The sequence below is a fragment of the Stigmatopora nigra genome, chromosome 1 (genome assembly GCF_051989575.1).
Source record: "Stigmatopora nigra isolate UIUO_SnigA chromosome 1, RoL_Snig_1.1, whole genome shotgun sequence".
Taxonomy (NCBI): domain Eukaryota; kingdom Metazoa; phylum Chordata; class Actinopteri; order Syngnathiformes; family Syngnathidae; genus Stigmatopora; species Stigmatopora nigra.
The window spans coordinates 26,123,480-26,151,337 of NC_135508.1; the positions used below are offsets into that span (position 1 = coordinate 26,123,480).

At 40.1% G+C, this 27,858-nt stretch overlaps 1 protein-coding gene across 12 annotated transcripts in view; it reads right to left on the reverse strand.

The window, feature by feature from the left end:
* Positions 1 to 1,307: 1,307 nt before the first annotated feature.
* Positions 1,308 to 27,858, reverse strand: part of dzip1 (DAZ interacting zinc finger protein 1) — a 42,137-nt gene continuing 15,586 nt past the window's right edge. For 10 of the 12 annotated variants that reach the window (XM_077718314.1, XM_077718287.1, XM_077718331.1 and 7 more), the window contains 5 exons: positions 25,821 to 25,995; positions 23,534 to 23,919; positions 20,460 to 20,581; positions 20,178 to 20,349; positions 1,308 to 7,147 (listed from right to left, as the gene is read on the reverse strand). In XM_077718314.1, coding sequence (XP_077574440.1) covers positions 7,062 to 7,147; positions 20,178 to 20,349; positions 20,460 to 20,581; positions 23,534 to 23,919; positions 25,821 to 25,995 — 941 coding nt within the window. In that variant the 3' untranslated portion in view covers positions 1,308 to 7,061. The remainder of the gene's footprint in view (positions 7,148 to 20,177; positions 20,350 to 20,459; positions 20,582 to 23,533; positions 23,920 to 25,820; positions 25,996 to 27,858) is intronic. The other 2 variants (XM_077718294.1, XM_077718303.1) reach the window with 2 other exon arrangements.

Consider the following 27,858-nt stretch of genomic DNA (forward strand, 5'->3'; position numbering starts at 1 on the left):
TAATCACAAAACGTCATACCTGGATTAACCAAATCAAATACCAGTGTCCCCATTAATTTTTCTAGCTCAACATTCTCGTATCCAAAATCCACATTCCAAATCATTCTAAGCCGACATTCCTTGTTTTCAGAGACCCTCAACTTATCTCTGATTTTTGTCGAACTTTACACCATCTCTTCTCCCTCTATTTTTGTTAAACTTCCTCCGCGCCCGTCACCTATCTCGGTAAATATTTTCCCCGTCAGCCGAGGAGGCCCCGCTATTTTTCCTTACCAAACAGTACTTTCCCGCCGCCACGGTCTTAAATATATCCCCGTTATCCGAGGGAGCCCCCACTATTTTCCCAAAATAGTATTTTTTAACTTCTCCCCGGCCTTATTTCGCCATTAGTGTCTGTGGAACAAGCTGTTACACTTTTATCCACTCACATATTATTTATATATGTATATTACCTCTATGCATTAGTGCATATATTATCCTGCATTTTATGCATTTTAAGCTGGCCAGCAAACCCATATTTATTTATCCATAAATATAGCTGTGTAATATTTTTAAAGCGCTTTGTCTTTCCAATTTTTTCCAATCCTTACAAGTTAGACGTATTTTTTGGATCGTCATCCAAACCCGCCTTACAACACGTGTTTCCCATATTTTACTTTTTTGTAGTGAGTTCGTGTGCCTCACAGAGTTAACTTTATTATATCTATTTTTATTATTATCACTCCTTCGACTGTATTTCCTAGGCTTATCTTAATTTTACTGCAGAAACCACACAAACAACATACAACGTATATTCGTGCCTACCCTTTAGACACAGGACACTCCCCGGCCCCAATATTGTACCTCTAGTACAATATATTCGTGCCTACCCCTGAGACACAGGACACTTTCCAGCAAAGTGCCCCACCGTACCTGCCATTGACTAGTATAAACACAGGGTTTTATCGCCGTCACCCAGGACGCGAAACCAGCCCAACAATGGGCCTCACATACAATGTCCCTTTAACGCATTTGTAAACACCTTCACAACATGCAGACATTAATGTGGACTTACCCGAGATCCATCAGATGTCTCCCTCCAGCAGGAAAAGTCTTCAACCGCCGAGAATCCAGGCGCCCCCGTCGAAAAACTCCGGCCCACCAAGGGTTTTGAAGACGCCGTGCGCACGGTCACTTACCAGATGTCGAACAGCAGCGCCTGGGTTCTCGCTCCGGTATATTGACCTCCATGGCTCAGAAGGACCAAAATGTCAGGTTCATTAATAATTACCTTCGTCCGTAATTATCAATAACTGCAGGAAGACATCTTATTCAATTATTGACATTTAATTAAATAGAAATGGATACAACAATGGGTAAAAGCCTCCGAAGGGGAGAGTCAGCAAGTGTCACCTTACAACTTCCGAACGTCTCCTCGAATAGACGTTTTCGTCCCATTCTTATGGTCACAAGTTACAGAGTTGTTGATCATTCCATCACGTATGAGTAAAAACAACATCTGGGACTACAATAACAATCAAAGTATTTTACTAATAACAAAAACAGGGACTAGACCTAACAACATTTAGATTAGAGTAATTATACAACCTCCTTGACCTAAGAATCATATAATATAATCATAATCATATAATCGTTACATACAGAAAAACCCGAAGTGTACGGTTACATAACGATAACAATATTCTTGTTATTGTCCGAATAGCCCTGTCCTCGTCACCAAGGGCCCACCAAATCTCAAGGACCCAGATTGGGTGGATTGTTTGTATAACCATCCTGGAACAGGCTGTCTAGGTTAAAGATGACTTGGCGTGACCTCAAGACTTTTGAAAAACAGAAAGAGAATGATTTAACAAAGTAATGAATTAATACAAAGAAAAGAAAGAGATTGATTTAATAAAGAAATGAATTAATATAACTATTATAATAATAAAACAGAATAAACCCAACAAATGTGATTGGTTAAATGCTTCAATATGAAAACACATCTGGAAGCAGTGTGACCAGGGGGAAAAGCAATGAAAGGAAGCTAACAGACAATTTGGAATTATTTAAGTATTGATGGACAAAATATATGATTCAGATATTTCTTAGGCCAGCAGAGAAGGCCTTGAAGGCCCTGACAGCCCGCCACTGGCTGGAGGGGGTGAAGAGTGATTTCGAAGCTTTTATTACCGAATATTCCAGGCACAGGAGGACTACAGACAAAGGCTGTTGTCCACAAATTCGTGCAGACAACTTACAATAATTTTTATTCCCCTAAGAGGGTGGTACCAAGACTGTTTATGTTAGGATTTTCCACTAACAGTATACTATCGAGTTCTATTTAAGAAATTAGGGAGTACATGCAGTCATGACTAGATAAAGGCAACATGCACAATTCAATATGACGCCCACTGCATTAATCTGCCAAGCTTTGTGATTGGTACAATCCATGGCAGGGGAGCATAAACTGGAGTATGTTAATGATTTGTTTTACAGCAATACCAAAGCGGTATCCTACAGATGGAGGCAGAAGGGCTTGCAGTATGAAGGGGAGGATGTCATTAACAATACAGTTGTACCTCTATTTACAAAATTAATTGGTTCCAGTTATGCATAAATTCTCTAATTCGTTCCATAATCCTCACACAACTACCAACAAAATGAATTTAAAATTGGTCAGTGTTGTAATTTTGTATGAAAAGAGAGAGAAATACAAAATTAGAGAAAATTATAACAACATCTTAAAATGACTAACAAGCATACAAAAGCTATACGTGTTGAAACGCAGGGGAACAAGAGGAAGCTAAAAAACGGTACGCAACAGGAAGAGCTAGAATAGATAGAATCTAGATACATTCGGTCAATAAAATGTTTTAATTTCCAGTAGCAGAGACAGTCAAATCTCAGTACTATGCCACCCGCCGGGACCGAAATAATCTAGATACATTCGGTAAATAATGTTCTCATTTGGACTAGCAGATAGTCAAATCTCATTACTATGCCACCCGTCGGGACCGAGCAAAAACGACATAGTAGCGAGAGTGGTATAAAAACGAGGGTTTTCTTTTTTTACGGTTTTATTTTTTCAGTTCAGTGCAAAGCTCTCGTCGGCTGGCAGATCTTTTTTCGGTGGAACTTGAACCTCTCATTGTCTATTTCAATTCCGGGATGTACATCAGCTCGGCCAGTTTCACCACCTTCACCTAGGTGAGATTGCCGCTGACAGGTAGGTTCTGTCCTCTTGATTACTTCAGCCACATGAGCACCCCCTCATCGAGCTTTGGGTCTTGAGCCTGTAACTTTGATTGGTTCTCTTAACTTTGACGCAACATTTCTTGCTTATATCCCTATTTGACTCCTTCACAGCATCGATTATCTCCTTCTGCTGCAGCGTAAAGACAGTTCTTTTTTGTTTCTGAGCTGACATTGTGGGCTAAATGTTAGAAATAAATGAATTCAAATACGTCATCGCTTTCACTAACTATGATTGGCTATTGATAGAGTTGACGAGCCAGAGCTACTAAACTGTATCTGGAGCAAGCTGCCCAAGCAAATTATTGTTTTGTTGATTTTTAAAAGCGTTTTTTGTCAACCCGCAGTTTACAGATTTCCAAATCATTTTCAAGACAGACTTTTCAAGAATAGCTGGACATCGTTGAGAAAGGTCGGACGACTCCAAAGCAAGCAAGCCAGTCACAACCGGGAATGAACATTTTCAGGACTAAATCAAATAAAAACATCTGCCAGAAATACAACAGGATAGGCTCGACTTTCAGCATTAGCTTCGATGGGGATAGAAAAGAAGGAAAGTAAGGACGATTGATTTTGTGGAGATAAAAAGGATTTTGGTGAGTAAAATATGGCTATATTCCTAAATATGATTTCAAGTGCATGAGGTTATTATTTCTGTATGTGTCGCAGCTGTAGCTGCAGTAAAGATTTTATAGCCATAACATTTTTTTGGAGCATTGGATTGTACAGGTGCTTCAAGCGCACAAAGAAGTCAAGCGCAAGATTCCCACGCGCACTACCACCAACTCCTCAACAGGATTCTGGACAATATTATTTGCCAGACGCGGACCAGATTTCAAGAACACGAAAGACTGTTTCTCTCCCTCATAGACCCGCAGAAGTTTTGGGAATATCAGAAAACTTTCCCACATGCAGCCCTCTCCATCTTAACGCAGAGCCATAGTATACTTTTGGATCTGCCTCGGCTAAGAAAAGAACTGATTGTAATGTATGCCATGCATAATTTCAAAGGAAAATCGCCTACTGATCTCCTTGACTTCCTTCAGCAGAAATATCTGAGTGAGAGCATGGGGCTGCTGTACACATTAGTGGGTTTGACAGTGACCATCCCCGTGTCCACTGCTTCTGTCGAACGAACATTTTCAGCCCAAAGCAGAATCAAAACTTATGAAAGAAATACAACAGAACAGACTCGACTGTCATCATTAGCTTTGATGGCGATAGAAAACAACTTCTTGATGGACCTGAAACACGTGTATTCTGTACGACAGAGTAATTGAAATCTTCTTGAGGAAAAAAAAGGAGGATGGATTTTGTTTATGAATAAAAATAATTATTGGTATGTAAAATGTCTATTTCCCTAAATAATATATTTTTTTAGGTTATTATTGATTATTTTTGTGTCGCAGCTGTATTAAAGGTTTTATAGATATAAAATATTTATTGAGGGTTGGATTGATTCACACAGCACTACCGAAGGCCTAGGTGTCAAATGCATGGCCTGCCACTGATCTCTAGCCATATTTTACTCACCAAAAATCCTTTTCTACACAAAATCCATCCTTCTTTCCTATCGCCTTCGAAGCCATCTCTATCCATGTATCTATCTCTCTATCTATATATCTATCTCTACCTCTCCATCGATCTTTCTCTATCGATCGGTCTTTCTCTATTGATCTGTCTTTCTCTATCGATCTCTATCGATGTCTGTCTTTCTCTATCGATCTGTCTTTCTCTATCGATCTCTCTGTCTTTCTCTATTGATCTGTCTTTCTCTATCGATCTCGCTCTCTCTCATTGTCTTGCGTTTTGTCTGTCACCTTGCACATAAAAGGAAAACCTTTGATTTAGTCATCATTATCATTAAAATATCACCCTCGATACCTGCGTAATGTGTATTTCATGCTATTATTGCATCCTGACTCAGACACACTTCCTGGTTGTACTGCTGAATGAATAAGCCAGCAGACGATCCTTTCGTTTCATACAGTATTGCAGAAATACCATGTGCGATGATTTTTCTTAAGATTTTCTGTTCAAAGACATTTATATGCCCTATTAAAAGCATGAATATGGAGGTGAAAATTGTGAAACAGGGCGTCTTATACGAGAAATCGTAAAATTCAATATTTTTAAGGCAATTTTAATAGATACGGCATATACGCGGACGGACAATATGCGAGTAAATAACGCAATTCTATGTTTGCCTTCATTCACATTTATCATTTATCTGGTTTGTAATTTATATTTTAATGCCTCTTCCTTGTAGTATTTTCCTGCATTGTATAAACCCTCTTAAGCATGGAGTTGACCTGAGCTTCACAGGTCAGTGCTAGAAACCTGTTCGGCTCCAGATTGGACGTCAAACAAGGAAAGCTGCCGCCATCCGAGGAAACAAACAGAAGCCCCGGGAACGGGTGTCATGAGTTTCAATGCCGAATTTAATAATCTCCTCGCCATTTACACCTGGCATCTAGTCATACTAACTAGTCGCATCACACAGGGGAGAAATGCCTCATTGGTCCCAATTTTGGGTTAATTTTGAGATTTTCACAGGGGGTGTACGCACTTTTTTGGCACCATTGTATACATTCATTGCTGTATTTTGACTTATTTTGAAGATATACAATGAGTTTGTTATTATCCAAGCTACGGTGGCATATAGTTTGAGTGGTTAGTGTGTCAGCCTCACACTTCTGGGGCCCTGGGTTCGAATTCAGGTAACCCCACCCTTGTAGTGTGCATGTTCTCCGAGTCTGCGTGGAGTTTATCCGAGTACTCCGGTTTCCTCTCACATTCCATCCTTGCATGGTGGGTTGGTTGGACACTAAACTGCCCCTAGGTTATGTGTGAGCATGAACGGTTGTCCATCTCCTGGTGCCATGCGTTTGGCTGGCCACCAATTCAGGGTGTCCCCCACCTTGTGCCCTAAGTCAGCTGGGATAGGCTTCAGCAATTGAATGAATTATCCAAGCTCTTCAAGACTACTTTACATTGTATCAAAGTAATTGAAATTTGGTCAGCATTGTCCTATGTAAAGATATAATTAAAGAAATCCCAGAAATGAAAAGGGTGCATTCACATTTGTGAAATACTGTAAATTAAAGTAGTCTTGTGAACATAATGCTGAGCAAATTTCCACTCGGTAAGAGATCTTGACTTGCGCTTTGACGGCTTCCCTTAATGAATGGGAGGCGGAGTGTTGGGATATCCTCAATAGAAAAAACAAGTCTACCACAACAATTTCGAAAATAGAATACGAGATACAAGTGTAATCATGTCTTGGGGCTGTTTGGTTTCGGTTGACGTTATATAACTTTGATTTGGATTTTGTATTACAAAGGGTTTCCCATGGAGACTGTAACCTGTATTTCCTATAGAGAAGCAATCGTAAGTAGAGGCACCACTGTATTGTTATCCATGAATAACCTTAATGTTCCTTAAACAAAGAAAATGTCAAAATCGTAAGGCACACTTTCTGTTATACAGCAGATTATTTACAGGGATTCCTGAATATAAATAAAAGGCCAAACAAAAAACAATTAAACCTGTTGAGAAAGAAATACTGCTTCTTGACAATTTTTCGCCCCACAAGGCGTCTAATAATTTTATGTCCATTAAAATTTGAAAAGGTGCAAAACACAAGGCACATGGATGGGCTAAGATTGAAAATGCTAAAACTAACCTAATATCTAATTTTTGTTGTCAACCTTCCATCATATTAGGACTTGAGATTGTATGTTATTTATGTCACCAACACAACCTGTCCTTATCTGTGGTGTGAAGGTCTAGTTTAAAAGATTATTAGCATCTAAATAGCGGGTATGTCATTCTTGATAATTGTTTAATTCCTCCGAGTCACTGAGGTCCAGACTGCTCTTCACAGTGCTCCCTGTTCCACCTTCAGTCAATCCTAAAAAGCAAAAGAAAACAGCACATCTTTAGATTCTTTGTATGGCACTCATTTAACTCATTAGCTGCCATTTTTAGTAGTCATACCTTTACCGACAAATGCCTCTCGATAAGAATGTTTCAGTCTATGATTTTTTACATATGCAAATGAGTGACTCGAGATACGAAAAAGATCCAAGTTACGAAAACCTCAAAATGCAAAAATACATTTCTTAATTCGTTATTGTATTTTGAAAGTATTGCCGCAAATGCATGTACCGTATTTACTCGCATGTAGGCTGCTTTTGTCGGACAAAAAGGATTAAATCGAGGGTACATCTTATATGCGCATAAAAACACGACATGCACAAAACTGAAAGTTAACGACGCCATGACGCAAGTAGCCTTGATTTTGAAATAAAACATAATTCGACTTTGATTTTTCCCCCGTTTTATTTCTTGTTTGAAAGGGACAACTATTGGGAGTAATATGAACCATAAAAAGAATTGAGATATTTTTAGAAGCAATATGGTCGCCACCACATCTTAAACTTCTGGTAAGAAAATTGTAATTTCTTTAATTAGAAAGCAACAGGTTCTCATCAAGATAAGATTTTCATTTTCAAATTTTTCAAAAAAAATTGATATTATGCATTTACAAAAAGAGGCATATTAACTTCCTAATGATATTGATCCTAATAATGTACATTTGATTCAAACAGTATGTCAGAAATACGACGTGATTATTTTAAGATTTTCCCTCCAAAGTAACACATTTATACTCCATATTAAAACCATGGATATGGAGGTGGGAATTGGAAATCAGAGTGGCGGCTTATACGCTTGAAAAAATACGGTATTCTCACTTTAGAACCTCACTACTAGGCTCTCAGGGTTGCCATTGGAGAGAATGTCAGAAGAGAGCAGGAACTACAACAACTTCAACACCTGCCTCGCGTGCAACTACCAGCTGCTATGCAGCTGCAAAGTCTCCAGACCCCCCCTCTCCTACAAGGAAGGGGGTCAAGCTTCTACCTTCTGTGTTTTTTTGTGTCTCTAACTGAGGACCAACATACTCCGGCTTGTTTGGTCCGTATACTATTAATCAGAGCCGGAATCCATCTTAATCCTGGACCAATCCCTGGACCATTAACCTACGTCTGTCCTGTTTGTCAAAAAAGAGTTTATAATCATACTAAGTCGGTAAGATGCAGCAATTGCCTCGGCTGGTGCCATCTGCGTCAGAAGAACAACTGCAGCAACCTCAAGTCAGAAAAAGAATACTCAGTCAATTTTACTTGTCTGATCTGTATTAGTCACAAGAATAACCAGTCTTCCAAGCCAATCAAGCCAATCAAGTCAACCAAGTCAACCACCCCAGTCCACACCCTCAGACCAAGACCAAAGAAAATTTAACTTGAAAATTCTACAATTTAACTGCAATGGAATAAAAAACAAGATTTCAGAAATCATCCATTGGATGGATGAACAAAAGGTGAAAATTGCTGCCCTCCAGGAAACAAAACTAATGCCAAACCAAAAGGACCCAAATACGGCCGATTTTACCCTTATAAGAGAAGACAGGGCAAAAGACAAAGGTGGAGGCCTGGCATTCCTTGTCCACAAGGCCATCCATTTCCAGCAAATACATGACCTGCCAAAGGACAATCACCTGGAAAGCCAGGGCATCAAGGTCGACAACATCAACATCATCAATCTGTACATCCCTCCCATTAGCAGCTGCGGCACAGGCTAAACTGCATCTATCCTTCCTTTCCTCCAGATGAAAGATACCCTAATCCTAGGAGACCTGAACGCTCACGACACACTCTGGCATTCACAACTAAGTAATGACAGAGGCAGACATTGCTGACGAAATAGGAAATGCAGATTTTGGAACTATTAACGAAGACAACCTGTTACGACTCCCCCTGGGGTATGATATACCAGGGAGTCGCAACTATCACAGCAGACAGGTTCGGTCAAAGATGAGTTCGGACACACACTGCAAGTAGCCTTCAGTTATTTCTATTTACAATAAAGTCAATAAAACAGACTACGGGATAACATAGGGGAAGCACGAGATATTAAAGTGGCACCCTCAAATAAACACGGTAAAACCCCCTCCCAGACAGGTGTCCAAATGAACACCCACAAAAATACAGGAAATAAGACCGAAGGATGCCACTGTTAAACTGATGTAATATAATCTAGACAGGGGAATAACTGTGTCTAAATGCACAAACTATATGTATACCCAAAGGTGTCTAAACTTATCTCAAGTCCCCCTATGCAACCCAAAATCATTAACAACACATACAAAATATAACAGGGAGTAACATACTCACAAGCCTGTGTGAAATATATTTGTATTCTTATATTTAGTCTTGCACCCTTTTCACTATGATGTATTAAGTTACTAGAATAGAATTTAACTTACACCTATTGGTTAAAATGTGCACTACACCTTTTGCTTTCCACCTCCTTCATTTGTATTAACGCCTCCCATTTTTATGACTTGTCTCTAATAAAACCAGGTTGTTTGTAGGGAGTCGCCAGGAATTCCAATCGGTCATTCAGGAAGATAGACTATCTTTCTGCTCTGGCTACACTGGCGTCCTCCTTCATATGAAGTGGTTTAAATTCTCATCACGACTGGCTGTGTGTTTCCTCTGCTCCGATATTATTGAATGTATATGGTCTTAAACCTGACATTTTCTGGTGCCGAAAACCCCGGAGATTCATTTCTGAATTTCTCGGACCGCGGTGGACTGAAGGCCAAGAATTACTGACGTCAGCCCTCTTACTTTGAAAGAGGGGGCATTTCGGTCGATCGCGGCCCGTTTGAAGAAAGGAACCCGGCCGGAGAAAAGAGGAGACAGGCAGACGGTAAGTGCATTTAAAATTTATATATAACAAGGCTGGTGAAATCCCGTTTTTCCATTCGAACGAGTCGTGGAAAAACGCTCCAATAGTGGGAGATAAGGGATGCATACATGTGAGGATTACGTATGTCGTTAAAATTGAAATAGAAACGTAAGGTATGCAACGGATGAATGCTTAGTCGGCAACTAAGTGTTTCCATGAAGTACGTCGGTGACGTGACGTTTACTTAAGGCGGGAGTAAGGTTCCCCCTGTGTTAAAAGGATTTCACAGATTGTTCAAAATAAGGGAAACCTTCCAAAAATAATGCACTCGATGAGTAAAAAGCGCTAAATAAAAAGTAATCATTATATAGAGATATAATAAAAACGGAAGTACGCCGTGACGCGCGCAGGCCTTGCGAAATAAAAGAATAACGGTTATAAAGTCGACGTAGACGGATAAATAGGATAATAACGTTATTAAAAATATAATAAATTGGTTGGGACGTCCCTAAAAAATCCTAAAGAAATATATTAATAGAGTAACATTTGACCATTGTTTGGAAAAAGTTCAAAAAATCTTCAAACAAAAGAAAAGTTGCAAAAATGGGTTTAACAAACAGCAAAGAACTCTCAACTAACATGAAGTTTATGCTGAAGCATTTTCCAGGATAATTGCACATATATGAAAGAGTGGAGGAAGAATAAAGACAAAGGGTGCGGGGGAGAAAAGGGCAAAGCACATGTGAAGAAAAAATGGCTGAGCCGAGGACAAAGGAAAAATGGCGGCCAAATGGAGTGAAAAAAGCCTTTTTTCCCTAACCCATCCCAAAACTCGCCAGCATGACAGGTCTGATGGATGCCAGGCCTGCTAAATGACAGTGCCCCCCTACTATCCCCCCTCTCGTACCAGGCACGGGGGGGGGGGGGGGGGGGGGGGGGGTCCCTCCTGGAATGCCAGACAAGATGTCTCAGGTTACCTCGCATCAACAATAGCAGAGGCAGATAAGAATTTAGAGGCAGAGGAGACAGAAATGGCATTCATCCAAATTGTTAATGATATCAAACGAGAAGTTTACAATGCAGAAATGGCATTGATCCAAATTATTAAATTGTACCTGACAAGTTTAGATAAAATAATTAATTTAGGATAAGCATGATTTCTATAGGATGGAATAAGATGAATCATGTTTAGTGCACGAAATATGATTCATTGTTTTTCCATCACTAGATGAAATATGCTTTAGTGTGAGTCATATTAATGACTATTAACCTAGTTCTTTTGAGATCGATTAGTGCTGATAGGACAGCAAAAGGTGGTTAGCTGCCAATAAGCCCTTTTCAGGGATGGCGCTCTCCACTAGTGATAAAAAAAATTGCAGACCACTGATGTCTGATTATGAATGAGTGTGAGCGTGAATGGTTGTTTGTGTTTTTGTGTTTTTGATTGGCCAACCACCAAGATATAATTGATCATTTAGATATCAAGGTGGAAAAGGATTTAGCAAATTGGAATCACTATCTGAAACCGCCAATAAGCCCTTTTCAGGGATGGCAGCGAAGGATTGGAAATTTGAAATCAATTTCTGAAATCGCCAATAAGCCTTTTTGGATGGCGATGAAAAATCAAGGAAAATAGTTTAGTCCAAAGAAATTTTTTGATGATAATGCATTGGATTGGAGGAACAAATCTGCAATGCGAAAATTTGAAGCACTGAGAAAAACAAAAACAGTGCATCATATGAAATTCCAAAGTACCATTGATGTATAGGGATAATGGCATCCAAATTGTGTTAACAGATTAATTGACTGAATTGACAAAATGTTTCAGAATTTCGTTACCATACCAAACGCCATTATTCACTACACGATTGGAGCTGAAGGATGACTCTAATCTGGCTATCTGTATAAAAGAAAAACTTTAAAGAAACACACTAATTTTGAGTTAGCAGAAGAAGACTGTGTTTTTCAACAGGAAACATGGAGAAGACGCACGAGCAACCCAAAATGAGAACGTCCGTACAACTGTTGCTGACCAAACAGCAGACATGAAAATAGCGGAGGATGCAGATCCATCTTTGCACTGTAAGGAGGTTCTCTCAGTTGAAACGTTTGAGGAGACAGGTAAGATAAGCTTATTGACGCGATCAGACGTAATGGAAAGCATCCAATATTGATTGGAAAGATTATTGCTCGAGGAGCAATGCCATAAACCATAAGGAACTTTTATTTTGGTTTTATTGTCTCCACAAAAAGTGAAAGCGTTTCAATTGAGAACAAACCTTCTTACAGATTTTTAAAAGTAAACAATTAGAGAGAAAAAGAGACTACAATGGATAGATATGTAACTAAATTTTAATTTTATGCCTGACTACTGGAAAATGTTAATTAAGAAAGTTTTATAGATGATTGGCAAACTCCAAAGACAATGGAATGTTACATTTGATAAAAAAGACTACTAGTTTGGGATATTTTAGAATTTCAAATAATTGAGTTTAATATGCAACGCGATACACATTGTTAATTGAATTGGGACTTGATCAGTATGCAATTTATAAGCAATGAGTTTTAATGGCTCTAAAAGACAATTATGCTAGAAAATATTAACCCTAATAAACAAGGGGTGGTTACAGTTTAGTGGGTTCAATTCCTTTCAGAATTATAAATGTCTACATTTGTTTCTGGATATTAATTGATGTGAATGTAACTGTTGCAGAGAGCGGGAAAGCTGTTTTCCTGAGGAGAAGGCAGCCTGGTTTGCTCTATGTATTCTTCATATTTTTAGCATGATTAGTTAATTTGTGTAATTGCAGGAAAGGAAAAAACAAATATACTTATTGATTTTAACAAGGAAGCAGTGATCAAAATAGAATACCAGCTAGCATATCTACTTTTGACTGATAAGGCATGTAGTTAGAAATTAAGTAAGATTGTTATGATTTTTGTTCATTGGGATTTTAAGCCCAACCACATAGCGGTAAGAAAATGTTAAGCACACGCTGAAGACAATGACAGAATACAGCAGGGAAAGCAGCAGCAGAAATCACCAAACAGCATACACAACAACAAAAAACTGAGTCGATCTAAAAACTGTGTTAATTGATTTAAAAACACTGCACCATAGAAAGAAAAGATGCATAGATACATGAAGAAGCAGAACAGTCAGCCTATTCACAGCTAAAGGCCTAGCGGGCCTACCAAAAAATATTCCAAAATTGAGCCATGGAAGGAGCCATGTCTCAACAGGGGGGAAGATGGACATGGCAGAGCATGTGTTCCATGTCCCAGAGGTCTAAATACCTACTTTAAAATTTTTTGTAGGAACTGTTTAATTTGTTACAGAGGGTGTGCGGGATAGCCTCAGGCCCAAGCAGGTGCAACGGGGAGACAAAGTTGGAACCTTCACGAGGTGTCTCCTGAGAGGCCGCCCGTCGCCGCCTTCGAATTCGACTACTACACACCTTTGGCTAGCCCCCGGATGAACTAATGTGACTGAGGGTAACCCCTAGACGCCTGGATGGCCTAACAACAACAATAACAACAACAAGTGCAACGTCCAAAAGAGCGTGGGACTTGAAGAGCGAACAAATGGTACAATAAGACCAAGAAACCGATAAACTTGTCCAAAGAACATGTAAGCTGCCGTGATCTTTTTGTCTATCCTGCAGGAGGTGGTGAAGTCTGGTGACCAGAGCCTGATTTGAGTCATAAAAAGAAAGTCCTGGTCCTCGCCACGTTGGGAAGGCCCCTTCGTGGTTTAACTCACCACCCCCACCGCAGTAAAGATTGCTGAGAGGTCGACGTGGATTTACCAATCCCAAATCAAAGTAGTTCGAGACAACGGTGACTCTGAGTAGACTGGAAATCGGGCGGTTGCAAAACCCTTGTCCGTGAAAAAATCATCTGACGTCTACTCACCTGCCACGAGCACCTTTCACCTAACCTTGACCTCTCATAGTTTTTACACCCTCACGCAGAAGCCAAAATGAAATCAGTTGCCACCCCCATTCCTGTGACTGTACTATCAGTGGCAGCCTGGGTGTGGCTGAATGCCCCGCCCCCAGAGATTCGAGTCGAAAAACGAGACAATGCCGTGCTGCTGTCACAGAGGAAAGTGAAGTGGTATGAAAAGAGCAATCCAAATAACCACTTTGAAGAAAATATGTGGTATCATTTCATGGCATTTCAGACAAAAACTAACTGGTGTGAATGAAAGTTGTTATGTGTGTAGCCGTATACCCATTTCCACAGGTATCCTGATATCCTGAATTCACTGGGTCTAGGTGTCACTTTTAGCACATCTGCAGTGATGCAGGTGGTCCAAAATGCATTCCTTTGAAGGGGAGTGAACACAACAGTAAGATATATAAGATCAAAGTCAGTGGAATTCAAACCACGTAATTCAATCTGGGGCAGTGATGTTCCTGGTGACCATAAGTTGTGGTCCACCCCCCCAGAAAATCATTCTGTCACTAACTTCCCAACTTGGACATTGAATTGTTACATGAGTGTTCATTAACCAAACTTTCAAAGCCCTACAAGGTATAGCAGATGAATTAAAAGCCCTTAGAGAAATGGAGTTGCAAGACCGGACGGTCCTAGATTTGATAACAGCCAAGGATGGAGGTGAGTGTGCCATAGTTGGAGAGCACTGTTGCACCTTCATCCAAGATGGAACCGGTGACAAAGGTAACATAACTCGTGCCATAGCTGAAATGAAAATCTTAGCCAACACCATGGCCCAAGATCACTCAGCCGTAAATGGGTATCACTGTGGTCGTGGTTACCAACCGGATCATGGTTCTCTATTCAGATTAAATTTGCAACTCCCTTTCTTGCGGTTTTACTTCTATACTGTATCTTTTCAATGTGTGCAATCCTTGGTATGAAAGTTAGTATTCAAAAACCTAACCAGCACACGCTGGTAGCTTACAGCGACATACAGTATCACCGTGTGACATGCCGTGATGAAGAATATCCCATCATTTTACGAGTGCCGGTATGTCGAGTCCTGCGGGTAATTGTACATGTCTTAACCTCAAAACTGTGTTCGCTCATAAAGAGGGACGCAAAGGAATTTTCTTAGATAACCTTGAATTACCTCACGTTTTTCACCTTTGCCTTCACAAGTGATTTTGTTATTTTCCATACCCTGTTGAGTGACTATTGATGATATTTGTTTTCTAAAACCTGCAGAGGAGGGATATAGATTGATGAAAATGAAAATTCTTTCAAAGTAACTTCAGGGGGGAAATGTGAAATACATTTGTATTCTTATATTTAGTATTGCACCCTTTTCACTATGATGTATTAAGTTACTAGAATAGAATTTAACTTACACCTATTGGTTAAAATGTGCACTACACCTTTTGCTTTCCACCTCCTTCATTTGTATTAACGCCTCCCATTTTTATGACTTGTCTCTAATAAAACCAGGTTGTTTGTAGGGAGTCGCCAGGAATTCCAAGCGGTCATTCAGGAAGATAGACTATCTTTCTGCTCTGGCTACACTGGCGTCCTCCTTCATATGAAGTGGTTTAAATTCTCATCACGACTGGCTGTGTGTTTCCTCTGCTCCGATATTATTGAATGTATATGGTCTTAAACCTGACAGCCTGCAACTCAGCAAGGCATCAAGGCATCAATGGCAAGGGCAAAGGCAAAAGGGCAAGGGGTGAACTGACAAATGAAAAGGCTTTAAATAAGGGCAGGAGGGATGATTGGGGAATTAATTACAGCTGTGTTGGCCTGGGCAGGGCTCTGTCACAGGGGTGGAGCCACAGTTGCAGATACCTGTAAAGAAAAGAAAGCACACACCTCCTACATAGTGTGTGTCCAGGCTGCCAGCCGTAACACAACCCAACAAGACTACCAACAAACGGACAACCATCATCACCAGACATATCCTTAGCAAGCCTATCCCTGATGTCCTACACCTCCTGGGAGGTCAAAACCAACCTTGGTTCCGACCACCTTCCCATCATAATCAAGATAGAAACTGACATCAGACCAACAACCAGCGAAAATAGGATTTTCATCAACTTTCGTAAAGCTAACTGGCAAGACTTTCAGACTGACACAGAAAACAAATTCTCCAGACTTCCAGCCCCAACAGATGTCTACAGGGGTGAACAACATTTTAGGAAAATTATAAATAAGATAGCCAACAAAACCATTCCAGCAGGAAGAATAAAAACGATACTACCCGAGGTACCAACAGAAGCAATAGACAAGATAAAAACAAGAGACGAATTAAGACAAACTGACCCGGACTCCCAACGTATAACAGAACTAAATAGAGAGATAGAATCAATTATAAACAAACATAGGAGAGAGAAATGGAAAGAAACAATTGAAGACAAAAAAATCGGACACAACCAAACTATTCCGACTGATAAAACATTTAAATGGCGGCAAACAAGCAAGCAACAACGAAGCAATAAAATTTAAAGGTAAGTACATAACAACTCCAAAGAAAATAGCGGACAAATTCAACAAACAATATTCATCAGTAATACCCCACAAGACAACAAGAACAGCAAGACGAGTTACAAAAGACCTGAAGAAAAACAACAACAACATAGAACCAATTACTATAAGCCAGACAAAGGAAGCAATAAAGAAAGCTAAGGCTTCGAAAGCCTTAGGCCCAGACAAAATATCTACTCTTCACCTTAAACATTTAGGCGACAAAGGACTACAATATTTAATTGACATTTTTAACCTGTCCCTGAAAACAAGTTCGATTCCTGCAATCTGGAAGTCCTCAAGCATTATTCCTCTTCTTAAACCTGGTAAACCTGCAAATGAATCCTCATCATACCATCCCGTCTCTCTTCTATGTCCCAGCATAAAGATCCTAGAACGAGTTATTCTACCAACCCTCACAGAACATCTACCAGTCCCTGACATCCAGCATGGCTTCAGGTCAAACCACTCCACTGTCACAGCTCTGCACGAGTTCACAGAATCAGTGGCAGGCGGCTTTAATGAGAATAAACCGGCAAACCGTACCCTGCTAGTCCAAATCGACCTTAGCAAGGCATTTGATATGGTCTCTCATGAAAAGCTACTCAAAGACCTGAATTTGACCACCCTACCGAGCTGTATAAAGAGATGGCTCAACTGCTACCTGTCAGGAAGACAATCAAGAGTAAATTTCAGGAATGCTACATCCAGCTCGCGCAATGTCAGGACAGGGGTGCCGCAAGGAGCGGTTACCTCACCAATACTATTCAACTTCAAAAGGTACGAACGTCGAATCTCTCTCTGCCAAAGCCAACAACTTCTTGGAGAAGCTGGCAGATTTTTTAGAAGAACGACAGCTGGTTGTGTCCCCGGAGAAATCCACAGTGACCTGGTTTACCCAGCCACTGCTGAAGCTAACCTCCATCCCAAGATCACCATCAAAGGGGTACCAGTAAAACTGGAAAAAACGCCAAAACTACTTGGCGTCACATTTGACACTATGTTTTGTTTTGGCCCGCACATCAAGCAGACAGTTGCAAAGGCAAAGAAAATGTTGAACCTACTTAAATCACTAGCAGGCTCCAGCTGGGGTTGTGAAAAAGAAACACTACTCCTAACATACAAATCTATCGTCCGTTCTGTCCTTGAATATGCGAGCCCAGTATGGTCGCCAATAATTAAAGACACACACTGGAACCGGCTTCAATCAATTCAAAACCAAGCACTCAGGATAGCATCCGGATGTCTCTCTATGTCAGCCATAGACCACCTGCATGCTGAGTGTGCGGTTATGCCTCTGAAGGAGCACTGTGAAATGATCGGAAAGCAGTACCTGGCGGCATGCCATCTTGAAGGCCATCCAGGTCACAGACTTCTTCAAGCAAACCAGAAACCAAGAAAGATGAAAAAGACCATCATCACACAGCATGGCAAGGAAATAGAACAAGAATACGACAAGCCAAATCCTACCAAAGAAGACTACAAACAATGCGTCAAATCCATTCACACCAAAGAAGTTCAAAACATCCTCAACAACGCAAAACCCAACAAAGTCCTCAATGCCCTACCACCTCTAATAAACCAAGAAGAAAAACTGCTGAGCAGGAAGGTGAGATCCGAGCTCGCCAGGCTCAGATCAGGCTACAGCAGGAAACTAAACAGCTACCTGTCCAGGATCGATCCAGGAATACAAGATGCCTGCCCAAAATGCAACTTTCCCCCCCACAATACTGAACATCTTTTTTCGTGTACAAATGACCCCACAAATCTAACCATCCAAGACCTCTGGACAAGACCAAAGTTGGTCGCAGAATTTTTAAAACTAGACGACTAAGAGAACATTTGTAACCTGTTTTTCTATCACTCCGACATACAATACAATACAGAACAAAAAGAAGCTTGACCCCCAGAATTTAGTACCAGAGAGGCTAATCAATCAATCAACTAGGCTCTCAGTCTATCTTATATAATGACAGCTAAAGCATTCAATTCAATTGAAGTGGCTGTCTTACAACAACCACTATCCATGTTTCAAGATTATCTCTTACATACCTGTCCACCTTGGCTAAATGAGATTAAAAATAACTCCCTCTCTCCCCTCGCTCCCCCTCTACATCTCTCTCTCCCTCACACGCTTTCCTCATTTTTAGACATTAATAAAATGATTTACTTTTAACTTGATCTCAATTGTGTTTGGTCACATTTTTCATACAAAATTGGAACACTGACCAATTTTCAAGGGTTTAGTTTGCAGTTGTGTGAGGACCACGGAACAAATTAGATAATTTATATATAAAGTACACCTCTACTTATGAAATTTTCAAGTTACGAAAAAGTTTTGGAACTACTTAATTTTGTAAGCAGACGTATGACTGTATTATCAATGATTCCTGCCATCCGTCCCAGTCAAAATGGATTCAACGTCTATCGCAGGGTGGGCAAACCGGTCATCGAGGGCCGCTGTGGGTGCAGGTTTTTGTTCCATCCAATCTACCACAGACACTTTAACCAATGAGTTTCCTGCACTAAACAAGAAGCGCCTGACTGGACACCAGATTGGTGAAAAGGTGTCCTCTTGATAGGTTGGGATGAAAGTCCGCACCCACCGCCGTCCTTTGTGGAATAGTTCACACTTGGTCTATTGGCAATCCAAGATGGAGCCGTTTAAGCGGGAGCCTGTGGCAGTAGCTCTGCACCAAGGGTGTCAGACTCTTATGTTTTTCATGTTTTACAGCCCTTTTATCTTTTTTTAAATGACATTTTAATATTTCCTAATATATTCCTTTTTACTGTACTTTGTACTTTATACTTTTTACTTTAATGTTTTTACAACTTTCCTTGTTCTGTTAGCCTGGCATCTTTCGGCCACTTCTTTTTTTTTTTGGGAACCAGCCAGCCATGCCTACGCTGTCACACACATGGAACCAGCTGTTACAATACGCAGCAGAATGAGCAACACCTCGGTACCGCCGGAGGTCTGGAGCTGGACAAAAGTGCTGGGAGAAGAGGCAACGCTTCTGGCCAACCATTCCATCGTGGGATGGGATGGAAGAGCTGTCGGCCCCTACCAGCAACAGAGTCGAGGTGTTCTGCCCTGCCGCTGTTTTTTTTCAGTTTCAGACTACTGAGTAACTGTGCGGATAAGCTTGGAAGAGCGACTCTGCATATTCTCCACCTCGGTCACAGTCTGCAGAAGTTCCCCATCTCGTGAAAGACTTCCTGTGTGTGGTTCCAGTTTTTGTCCAATTTTACTTGCTTTTATATTTTAATGTTTTAATGATTGGATGATTCCATTTACTTTGATTTGCTTTGTGCTTTTGCTTTGCTGTTCTGTTGGGTTCCAGTTTTTGTCCAACTTTACGTCTTTTTTGAGTCCGATTCAGTTACCGCAACCAAAATGGCGCTGTTTAAGCGGCAGCCGGCGGCCACGGTAGCTCTGTCCACTCTTGTTCGTTCTGTGTTTTGCTGCTTTTATGTTTTAATGATTTGATGATTCCATTTACTTTGATTTGCTTTGTACTTTGTGCTTTTGCTTTGCAGTTCTGTCTAATCAACCTCTTGCTACTGCCACAATGTAATCTCCCGAATACGGGATGAATAAAGTTATCCAATCCAATCCAATGTCAAGAAGTTAGTGAATTCAATCTAGGCACAGATTATAACCACTGTACCAATGCTGAGTAAAAAAGGCCACTGAGGTGTATAGGCAAGGCACACACCTGATCTGGGAACTTTCCCCAGGGATGTGTCTTTTCCTGTGGAGGAGTCCCACACGCTAGTGCTGATTGAATCCTGACTTTTCATCATTGTTCCAGGAAGTTGATTTGTTTTTTCTTGTCTGTCATCAAATAAGGAAGATGCATCTTCGCTGCTCTCATCCAAACCTGAAGACTGAACAAATATTCCATCAATAACTCACCTCAAATTTGAAATACTAATACAATTAAAACTAATAATAATAAAGAAATAAAAATCTAACATTGCTGTTCCGTCTGTCTTACCAAGAATTCCTGTACCTCATCTTTTATCTCAGGTAAGATGCTCACTCCCCCTACTGGTTTCTTTGAGGATGTATTTCCAACCTGTGACTCAATTTTTCTTGCGAGGTCACTGACTTTGTTTTCTAAAAAGGACAAACAACAACAGAATAGTTAGCATTCCTGGGTCAATTACATATTTTACTTGGTACAGCAATACCTTGACATACAAGTGTCCCTACACACGCTAAATTTTCGATACGAGGAAAGTTCGGAGCAAATTTTTGCCTTCAGATACGAGACAAATTTATGATACGACCATACCAGATGGTTCCCGATGCAGCGGTCTGGGTGGCCGAGTATGCGTGACGCTGACTATGAGAACAGTATCCCTCTGTGTTTCTCGCCACATCTCCCTCGCATAAAGATATCTACGAGCACCAGGGCCATACAGGTTACATTTTTTACTGGAGATAGCGTGACCGTGCAAAAAAGACCGAATCTACATGGACTTGAAAGTGAAGCAAGCATCTGAAAAAGACACCAATGGCTGGTTCGATAATTTTAAAAAACCAACACTCGGGTCTTAGGCATGCAGAAGTCAGGAAGTTCCAACTCGAATGCCAGGAAGGAATACATTAACACCTTTGCTTTGGTTATCCCAGACTTTTTACATTTTGTGTGGTCAGATTAAAACTTATTTTTAAGTGTGTGTGTGTGTGTGTGTATACTAATCTAAGTTCATTTAAGTTAAATTTAAAATTACGAGTGCGTTGCCGTCAAGTCACTCTCCATCTACCGAGCACTCCGCGCTACCGTCTGTTTGTACTGAATAAGATCACATTTTATATTGAAGATCATTACGTCCAGATAGGTATTTGTTACTTTTTAAGTAGGTGGCGAATTAAAACAAGTAAAAATATGTTTTTCCATTGTAATACCGTATTTTCACAATTATAAATCACACTTGAGTCTTAAATTTTCTCCAAAATAGACAGGGCGCCATATAATCCAGTGCACTTTATATATGGACCAATACTAAAATCGTTATCACAATAAAATAAAATAAATCTGTCGATAGGGTACACCATCCTCTACAGCTCTCACAACTACGGCAATCAGCCACCAACTCTACTATCTTCCCCGTAGAAAAAGTACTCTGCAGTGACTGATGTTATTTTGTCAATACACCCAGTATGACGGCGAGCACACTCTAATTTGGTTCTAGCTAGCTACTATTTGTGAATGGATTGTGGCCTGGACATCGACATCAACACAGCTTTACAAACGGTGGCAAGCAACTCTGGGCTAGTAACGCTAGCTACTAGCTAGCAACTATTTTGCGAATGGATTGTGGCCTGGACATTGACATCAACACAGCTTTATGAACGGTGGCAGACAGCACCGGGCTAGTTAAGCTAGCTACTAGCTAGGTACTATTTGCGAATGGATTGTAACCTGGACATCGACATCAACACAGCTTTACGGTGGGCGGCAGCCAGCGTCGGGCTAGTTACGCTAGCTACTACAGTGTTCCCTCGCTTATCGCGGTTAATGGGGACCGTGACCATCCGCGATAAGTGCATTTCCGCGAAGTAGGGATTCCCCTTCAAAAATGCTTAATTTGAATTTAATTCCAAAAAAAAAGAATTAAAAAAAAATGTTTTACCCCCTGTATACAGTACACCATATAGAATATGGGTAGAGAGTGAAATTCATGTTATAACAAAAAAAACTGTAAAATATGTTGTTTCAATGTAATATTTGTATTTTTTTTTTTTTCCCAAAAAAATCTGCAAAGCTCGGAGTCCGCGATTGCTGAACCGCAAAGTAGCGGGGGAACACTATTTGCGAATGGATTGTGGCCGCCTCGACGAACGTATAACACTCAGCGTTTTTGATGACTCATTTGGACATTTGTTCAATTTGGACACAGAAAAATTAGGACTTTGATGGATGATGATGTGGTTGATGATGACGAGAGTACATTGTAAAATGGCTAAATAAAGTACAACCGAACTCAGTTTTGCTTCCGTTGCCTTTTTAAAAACATGTTTTTAGCGTGTCCGTATGTTTTACGATGCCTGGCTGTGTCTTTAAAAATGGTGCATCCTTTGTGTGTATCAAATACAGAAATGGCACTCATTACTGACACTGCGGTTTAAAATGTGCCATAGTCGTGAAAATCTGGTATACAGATTTAAATGAAAAAAAAGTAAAAAATTTAAATATAGATAATCGTTGTAGGTGGGTGGACACGAGACCCAGTCTGTGCAGGATAGTGGCCAGCGACAGAGATTGGGCACGACCATTCGACCAAAAGCACTTTTTCCGGCACCATGGTGGAGAAGCTTCGGCCAGTTGTAAGTCCCTGATTTGTGTTTTCTTTCATCACTGGGGACGAAAGAAGGCGTCTCCATGATGCCCAGGTTAGCGCTCTGTAGGCAGACACTAAAGCCAACACAGGCCCGTGAAGAGGTCACAGTGCCAACCAACAACGGTTTGCGCCAAATGGACTCGAGACAGTTTGAAATGGGGTAATGGCCACCAGCACAGTTTTGAGTGTGATCGTCCGACTTTTAGCTTCGTTTTGGGCCTTAGGGCCCATGGCTAATCAGATCCAGCCAGCAATGAGTTCCCGAATTGTGTGCCTACGACCCTCGCTCGTAATGGAGATGTTCCTTGATATTTCCAAAGTGTGCGTAAAATAAGTTACATTTTTTTTTATCATTTATGCATACATATTTCATACAAAATTGGTAGTCTTAAATAGTTGATGGGTTAAAGATTTAAAGACATTAAAGATTGAGGAATGAATTCAATGTAAAAGAATCCAAGTTATAAACCCACTTCTGGAACAACGTCAGTTCCACTGTGCCAGACATTGCAAGTAGTCACTCATTGCTTGAGTATTGTTTTACTGAAGTTTTTATTTTTTATTTGATTTATACTTGAACTATATTACTAACTATATACTTGAATTAATACTGTAAATAACATTATTAATGCTACTCTTGCTTGAATAAAATTTGAATAGCATTTTTGCCAACTACAATTGACTCTGATTTTTAAAAAAAAGATGATTTTGACAAACTTACCTACAGAAAAGCTTGCCTTTTTCTCATTGCCATTCTGGTCCTTCATACTCTGTAGCTTCCCATAAACAATCTCTTGCAGCTCACTGACCTCTGAGAAGTCATCATCATAATCCTCCTCTTCCTCTTCATCATCATCATGAACATTCCTCATCTCCATAATCGTTGTCTTAGTCACGCCTCCGGCCAGTTGGCTTTTGGAGGATGAGTGCCCATTTGGAGCTGGTCTGGCCTTGATCAAATTAGATTTTCTTGCAATAGTTTCAACTGTATCTTCTTGCAGTATTCTGGCTTGTGAAGGTTTGCTCAAGTGATGCCGAGGGGGCTCATCATCCTCCACATCTGTATCGCCCTCTTCGGAATCCATAAAAGAACTGAAAGGCAATGTTCTGAAGCAAAACCAAACTCACTTTTAAATTGCATATTTTTCGGGCTGTATGTCATACTAGCCCAAAAATACAAAATCAAATGGAAAAAAACTGTGGAGTATAATTCGAATTATTGGAGGAATTATATTTAATAAAATCCAAAACAAAGAACAGACCTGTTCATATTGTAGGAATAATAAAACCAACAGGATATCTCACTTGGCGCCTACCCGGGCGTCCGCACCATTTAAAAAAATATATTTTAAAACATCTCCCCTTGTTCCTCTCCTCGCTCATTTAGTTTCCAAGGTATATACTACAGGATCTCTCCATACTTAGTCAGTGTCAAATTATTGCAACAAATCGGGCTTCAATGTTGAAGTTGTGCTTGCGTACTGTCCTTAAACACAGCGTAGGAGTAGGCAAAGGGAAAGAGGATCAAACGAGCGGAAGAGTTCGACGCAGGTTGTTGTCGTTTGTGTGTGCTGTGGTGGACGGTACTCGTGTTTCTTTGAATTACAAATAAATTATTAAAAACCTGACAAAGCTGGCAACTTCTTAGTCGATGGTACAATATATTTATATCTCCCCTGGCTCCTCTGTTCTTAATTAGTGTCCATCTAGAGTTGGGGCGATAAAACGATAACGATAATTATTGTGAAATTATTTTTGTCAACAATAAGAAACTCAATAAAAAAATTAAAAAATTAAAACTACAATTGCATCACCCGGCCATACAGAAAATGGGAGCGATGTTGCGACATAAATGCTAGTTCCAGACCAATGCTCAGGAGAAGAAAATGATCAGACAGACACACCTACTTGCTCAAGTTTTATTACCTAAATGAGTCTACTATTCATTCTTTCAAGAGGGGAGACTAAAATACGACAGCAAAGAGGGTTGTTATGTCCAATTTTAACACTATCATCTCCTTGGAACATGTTTTGGCCATCTGGATAGCCAACGACCGAAAGAACATAGCCTTGTTATTATCATCGCAACAAAGTACAATCTTTATTTTTTTTAATATTAAGTGTTATTTCTTAAATCCATCTCAGTCTTTTTATATGCTAGAGGCGATTTTACGGGTTTCCCGTGGCATTCTCTGAGGTGATAAACCGAAAGTTCACCCAGCCCCAATTCTGAAATTGTTAACACAAAGAGAGCGCTCTCTTGTGGGTCAGTATTAAAATAAAAGGTGGAATGATATATTGTGTGAATAACTTCTCATAAAACGCATTGCTGTATAAGTCGCACACATGGCCAAATAGTTAACATAAACAAACAAACAAACAAAAATACTGCAATTTAAAGTCCGTAAAATACCGTAATCCCTCAAATCATATACAGTGTTCCCTCGGTTATCGCGGTTAATGGGGACCGGGACACCCCGCAATAGCTGCATTTCCGCGAAGTAGGCGTGCCGCTTTAAAAATGCTTAAAGAAACGTATAACACGTGCACAAAAGCACCACAAAGCAAAAACATCATAGTAGTCCGGATGGAGGATCTTCTGCAGTTTTTTGCACGTAAGAAACATCGTTATTGGGAGTTGTGAACATTGTTTTTTTGGGCGGTGAAGATGCGCCTTTAAGCAGCCATGAAGTCATCAATGCGATTTGTGAACTCTCACCATGTTATTGACCATTTCTTTGGCCTTTTTTTTTGGATGCAATTACTACTTCTTATTGAATATTTTGTTTCCACCTCTTGTAAAATGATGTAATTTATAATTTAAAATTAATATCTTTACATTTTTAATTTTTATTTTTCCAGAAAAAAATCTGCGAAGCTCTGAGTCCGCGGTAACTGAAGCGCGAAGTAGCGGGGGAACACTGTATGTAAATTTTACTATGTAACAAAAAAAGCAACAAAGTATGCATTCATGTTATTATCTATTTTTTCCATTAAATTTGACTTACTTGTGTTTGCGTTCTCTCTGACCAGCTTCGTTTTCAGGTGTAGATGTTTTTGGTGGAATGCTGGTCTGGACTCTTGGGGAAGATTTTAGGGTCTTAGCTTGTTGAGCTACAGCTTCAGAGACACTCTTTGTCACCCTTGAGGGTAAACTGCTTGCTCGACGTCGTGTCTGAAACACTACAGAGAACCCCAATGATCATGTCTGTCCGAAAGGCTTAGCCATTGCTAACGTAAAGGGACAAACAGCTTTTTGAAAAAAAATTGACCTGAATAGTAAAGGCAGTTTAAACAGTTGAAGGCCGTTAGGGCCTGCAACACCTTCTCTGTTGGCCTAAAAAATATCTGAATCACAGACCGATGTTATATAGTATATCTTGTCCATGAATACTTAATAAATAATTCCAAATTTTCTGTCAGTTTCCTTTCATTTATTTTCCCCTGGTTGAGCTGCTTCACCAATCACATTTCAGCCATTATTTGTTAACAGGATCAGAAATCTACCTGGAGGCCTTCACAATCAGTTCTCCAGGCCCTGCAGCATAAAACAAGTGTCGATAAAACTGTTGCTTTAACCAATCATTTTGAGTTGGCGACACCAAGGCCTTCTCGCAGGCGTAGGGATAATTATCGCTTTCACAAACTATGATTGGCCAGTAATTGAGTGGACTAGCCAGAGCTACCAAACTGTATCTGCAGCGAGCTGCACAAGCAAATATATTGTTGTGTTGATTTCATAGCGGTTTTGTCAAACCACAATGGTTGGAGGAGAAGAAATGGATATGGTCGCAGATTTACAGTCAAAGCCATTTTCAAGACGGAATTTTCAAGAAACGTTGCACACCATTAAGAAAGGTCGGACAACTTCGAAGTAAGCAAGCCTGACATAAGTGGGAACAGACATGTTCAGTCATTAGCTTTGATGGCGAAAGTAAAGAAGGAAAGAAAGGAGAATGGATTTTGTGCACAAATAAAAAGGATTTTTAGTGAGTAAAATGTGGTTTTATTCCTAAATAATATTTCAATTGTATGAGGTTATTATTGATGCTTTTTATGTGCCGCAGCTGTAGCTGGAGTAAAGGTTTCATAGCCATAAAATAGTTATTGAAGGGTGGATTCATTCAGATGTAGCAATACTTAAGGTGTAGATGTGAAATGCACAACCCCCCCACTGAATTGAAGTATGCAAATGGGAGTTTCTCAGGCCTCTGAAAATATAGAAAGGAATGTTTAAAGACAAACGAACACAAAGTCTTGATGCGACCCAATACTGCCATCTTTTTGATTATTGGAGTAATTACATATTTAATTAATCAGTCCTGAGAGCAATAGAATAAAATCAGGCTAAGAGGATTGAAATGTGTACATCCCTAGAATATAGCTACAAAAATTATTATGATCTTTCCACGAATAATGGAGGGAGAGGTGCCTATTTAGTTAGTCTCCTCAAATTGAAAACAAAGCGAATAACTTCATGAGCCCTCCCTTCTGGTAGTTTAAACATGAAAGATTTTAGGGTCGTCAATGACGCAGCCAATTTGTGACGTCAGTTAAACCAACGCAAAAAGTATTTATTGATGAGGTTCAAACACTGGTGCATTTAAGCTATTATTGACATCACGGGGAAGGACAAGCGTTAACATAACATAACAATAAATAAATACAATAATAACTTGACATAGGACTGACCCAACAAACAAGAAATATGAGGATCAAATATGGCAGCACACACGTGCAGCAGCTCTTTGCTCCCCAGTTTGGTGTTTTGTTTTCTCAATCTTATCCTTATTTACAAACATCTGCGAGGCAAAGTTTTTCGACAGTTGCCAGGATTTAATTACTCTCAGGATTTAATCACTCTCGGGAGGACATCCATCACAACAGATTACCAACAAACCTACAATTTCCCCGGGGACATCTCGAGACCACCGGCATCTCTGTGGATAGTCAGCCCACGACGGAGGCGGCAAAGGTAAAGAAAGCAAAAGCATGGAAGCCGGGGCGGGCCTGGCTGCTAAGCTAGGGAAACAACCGCACAGAGCA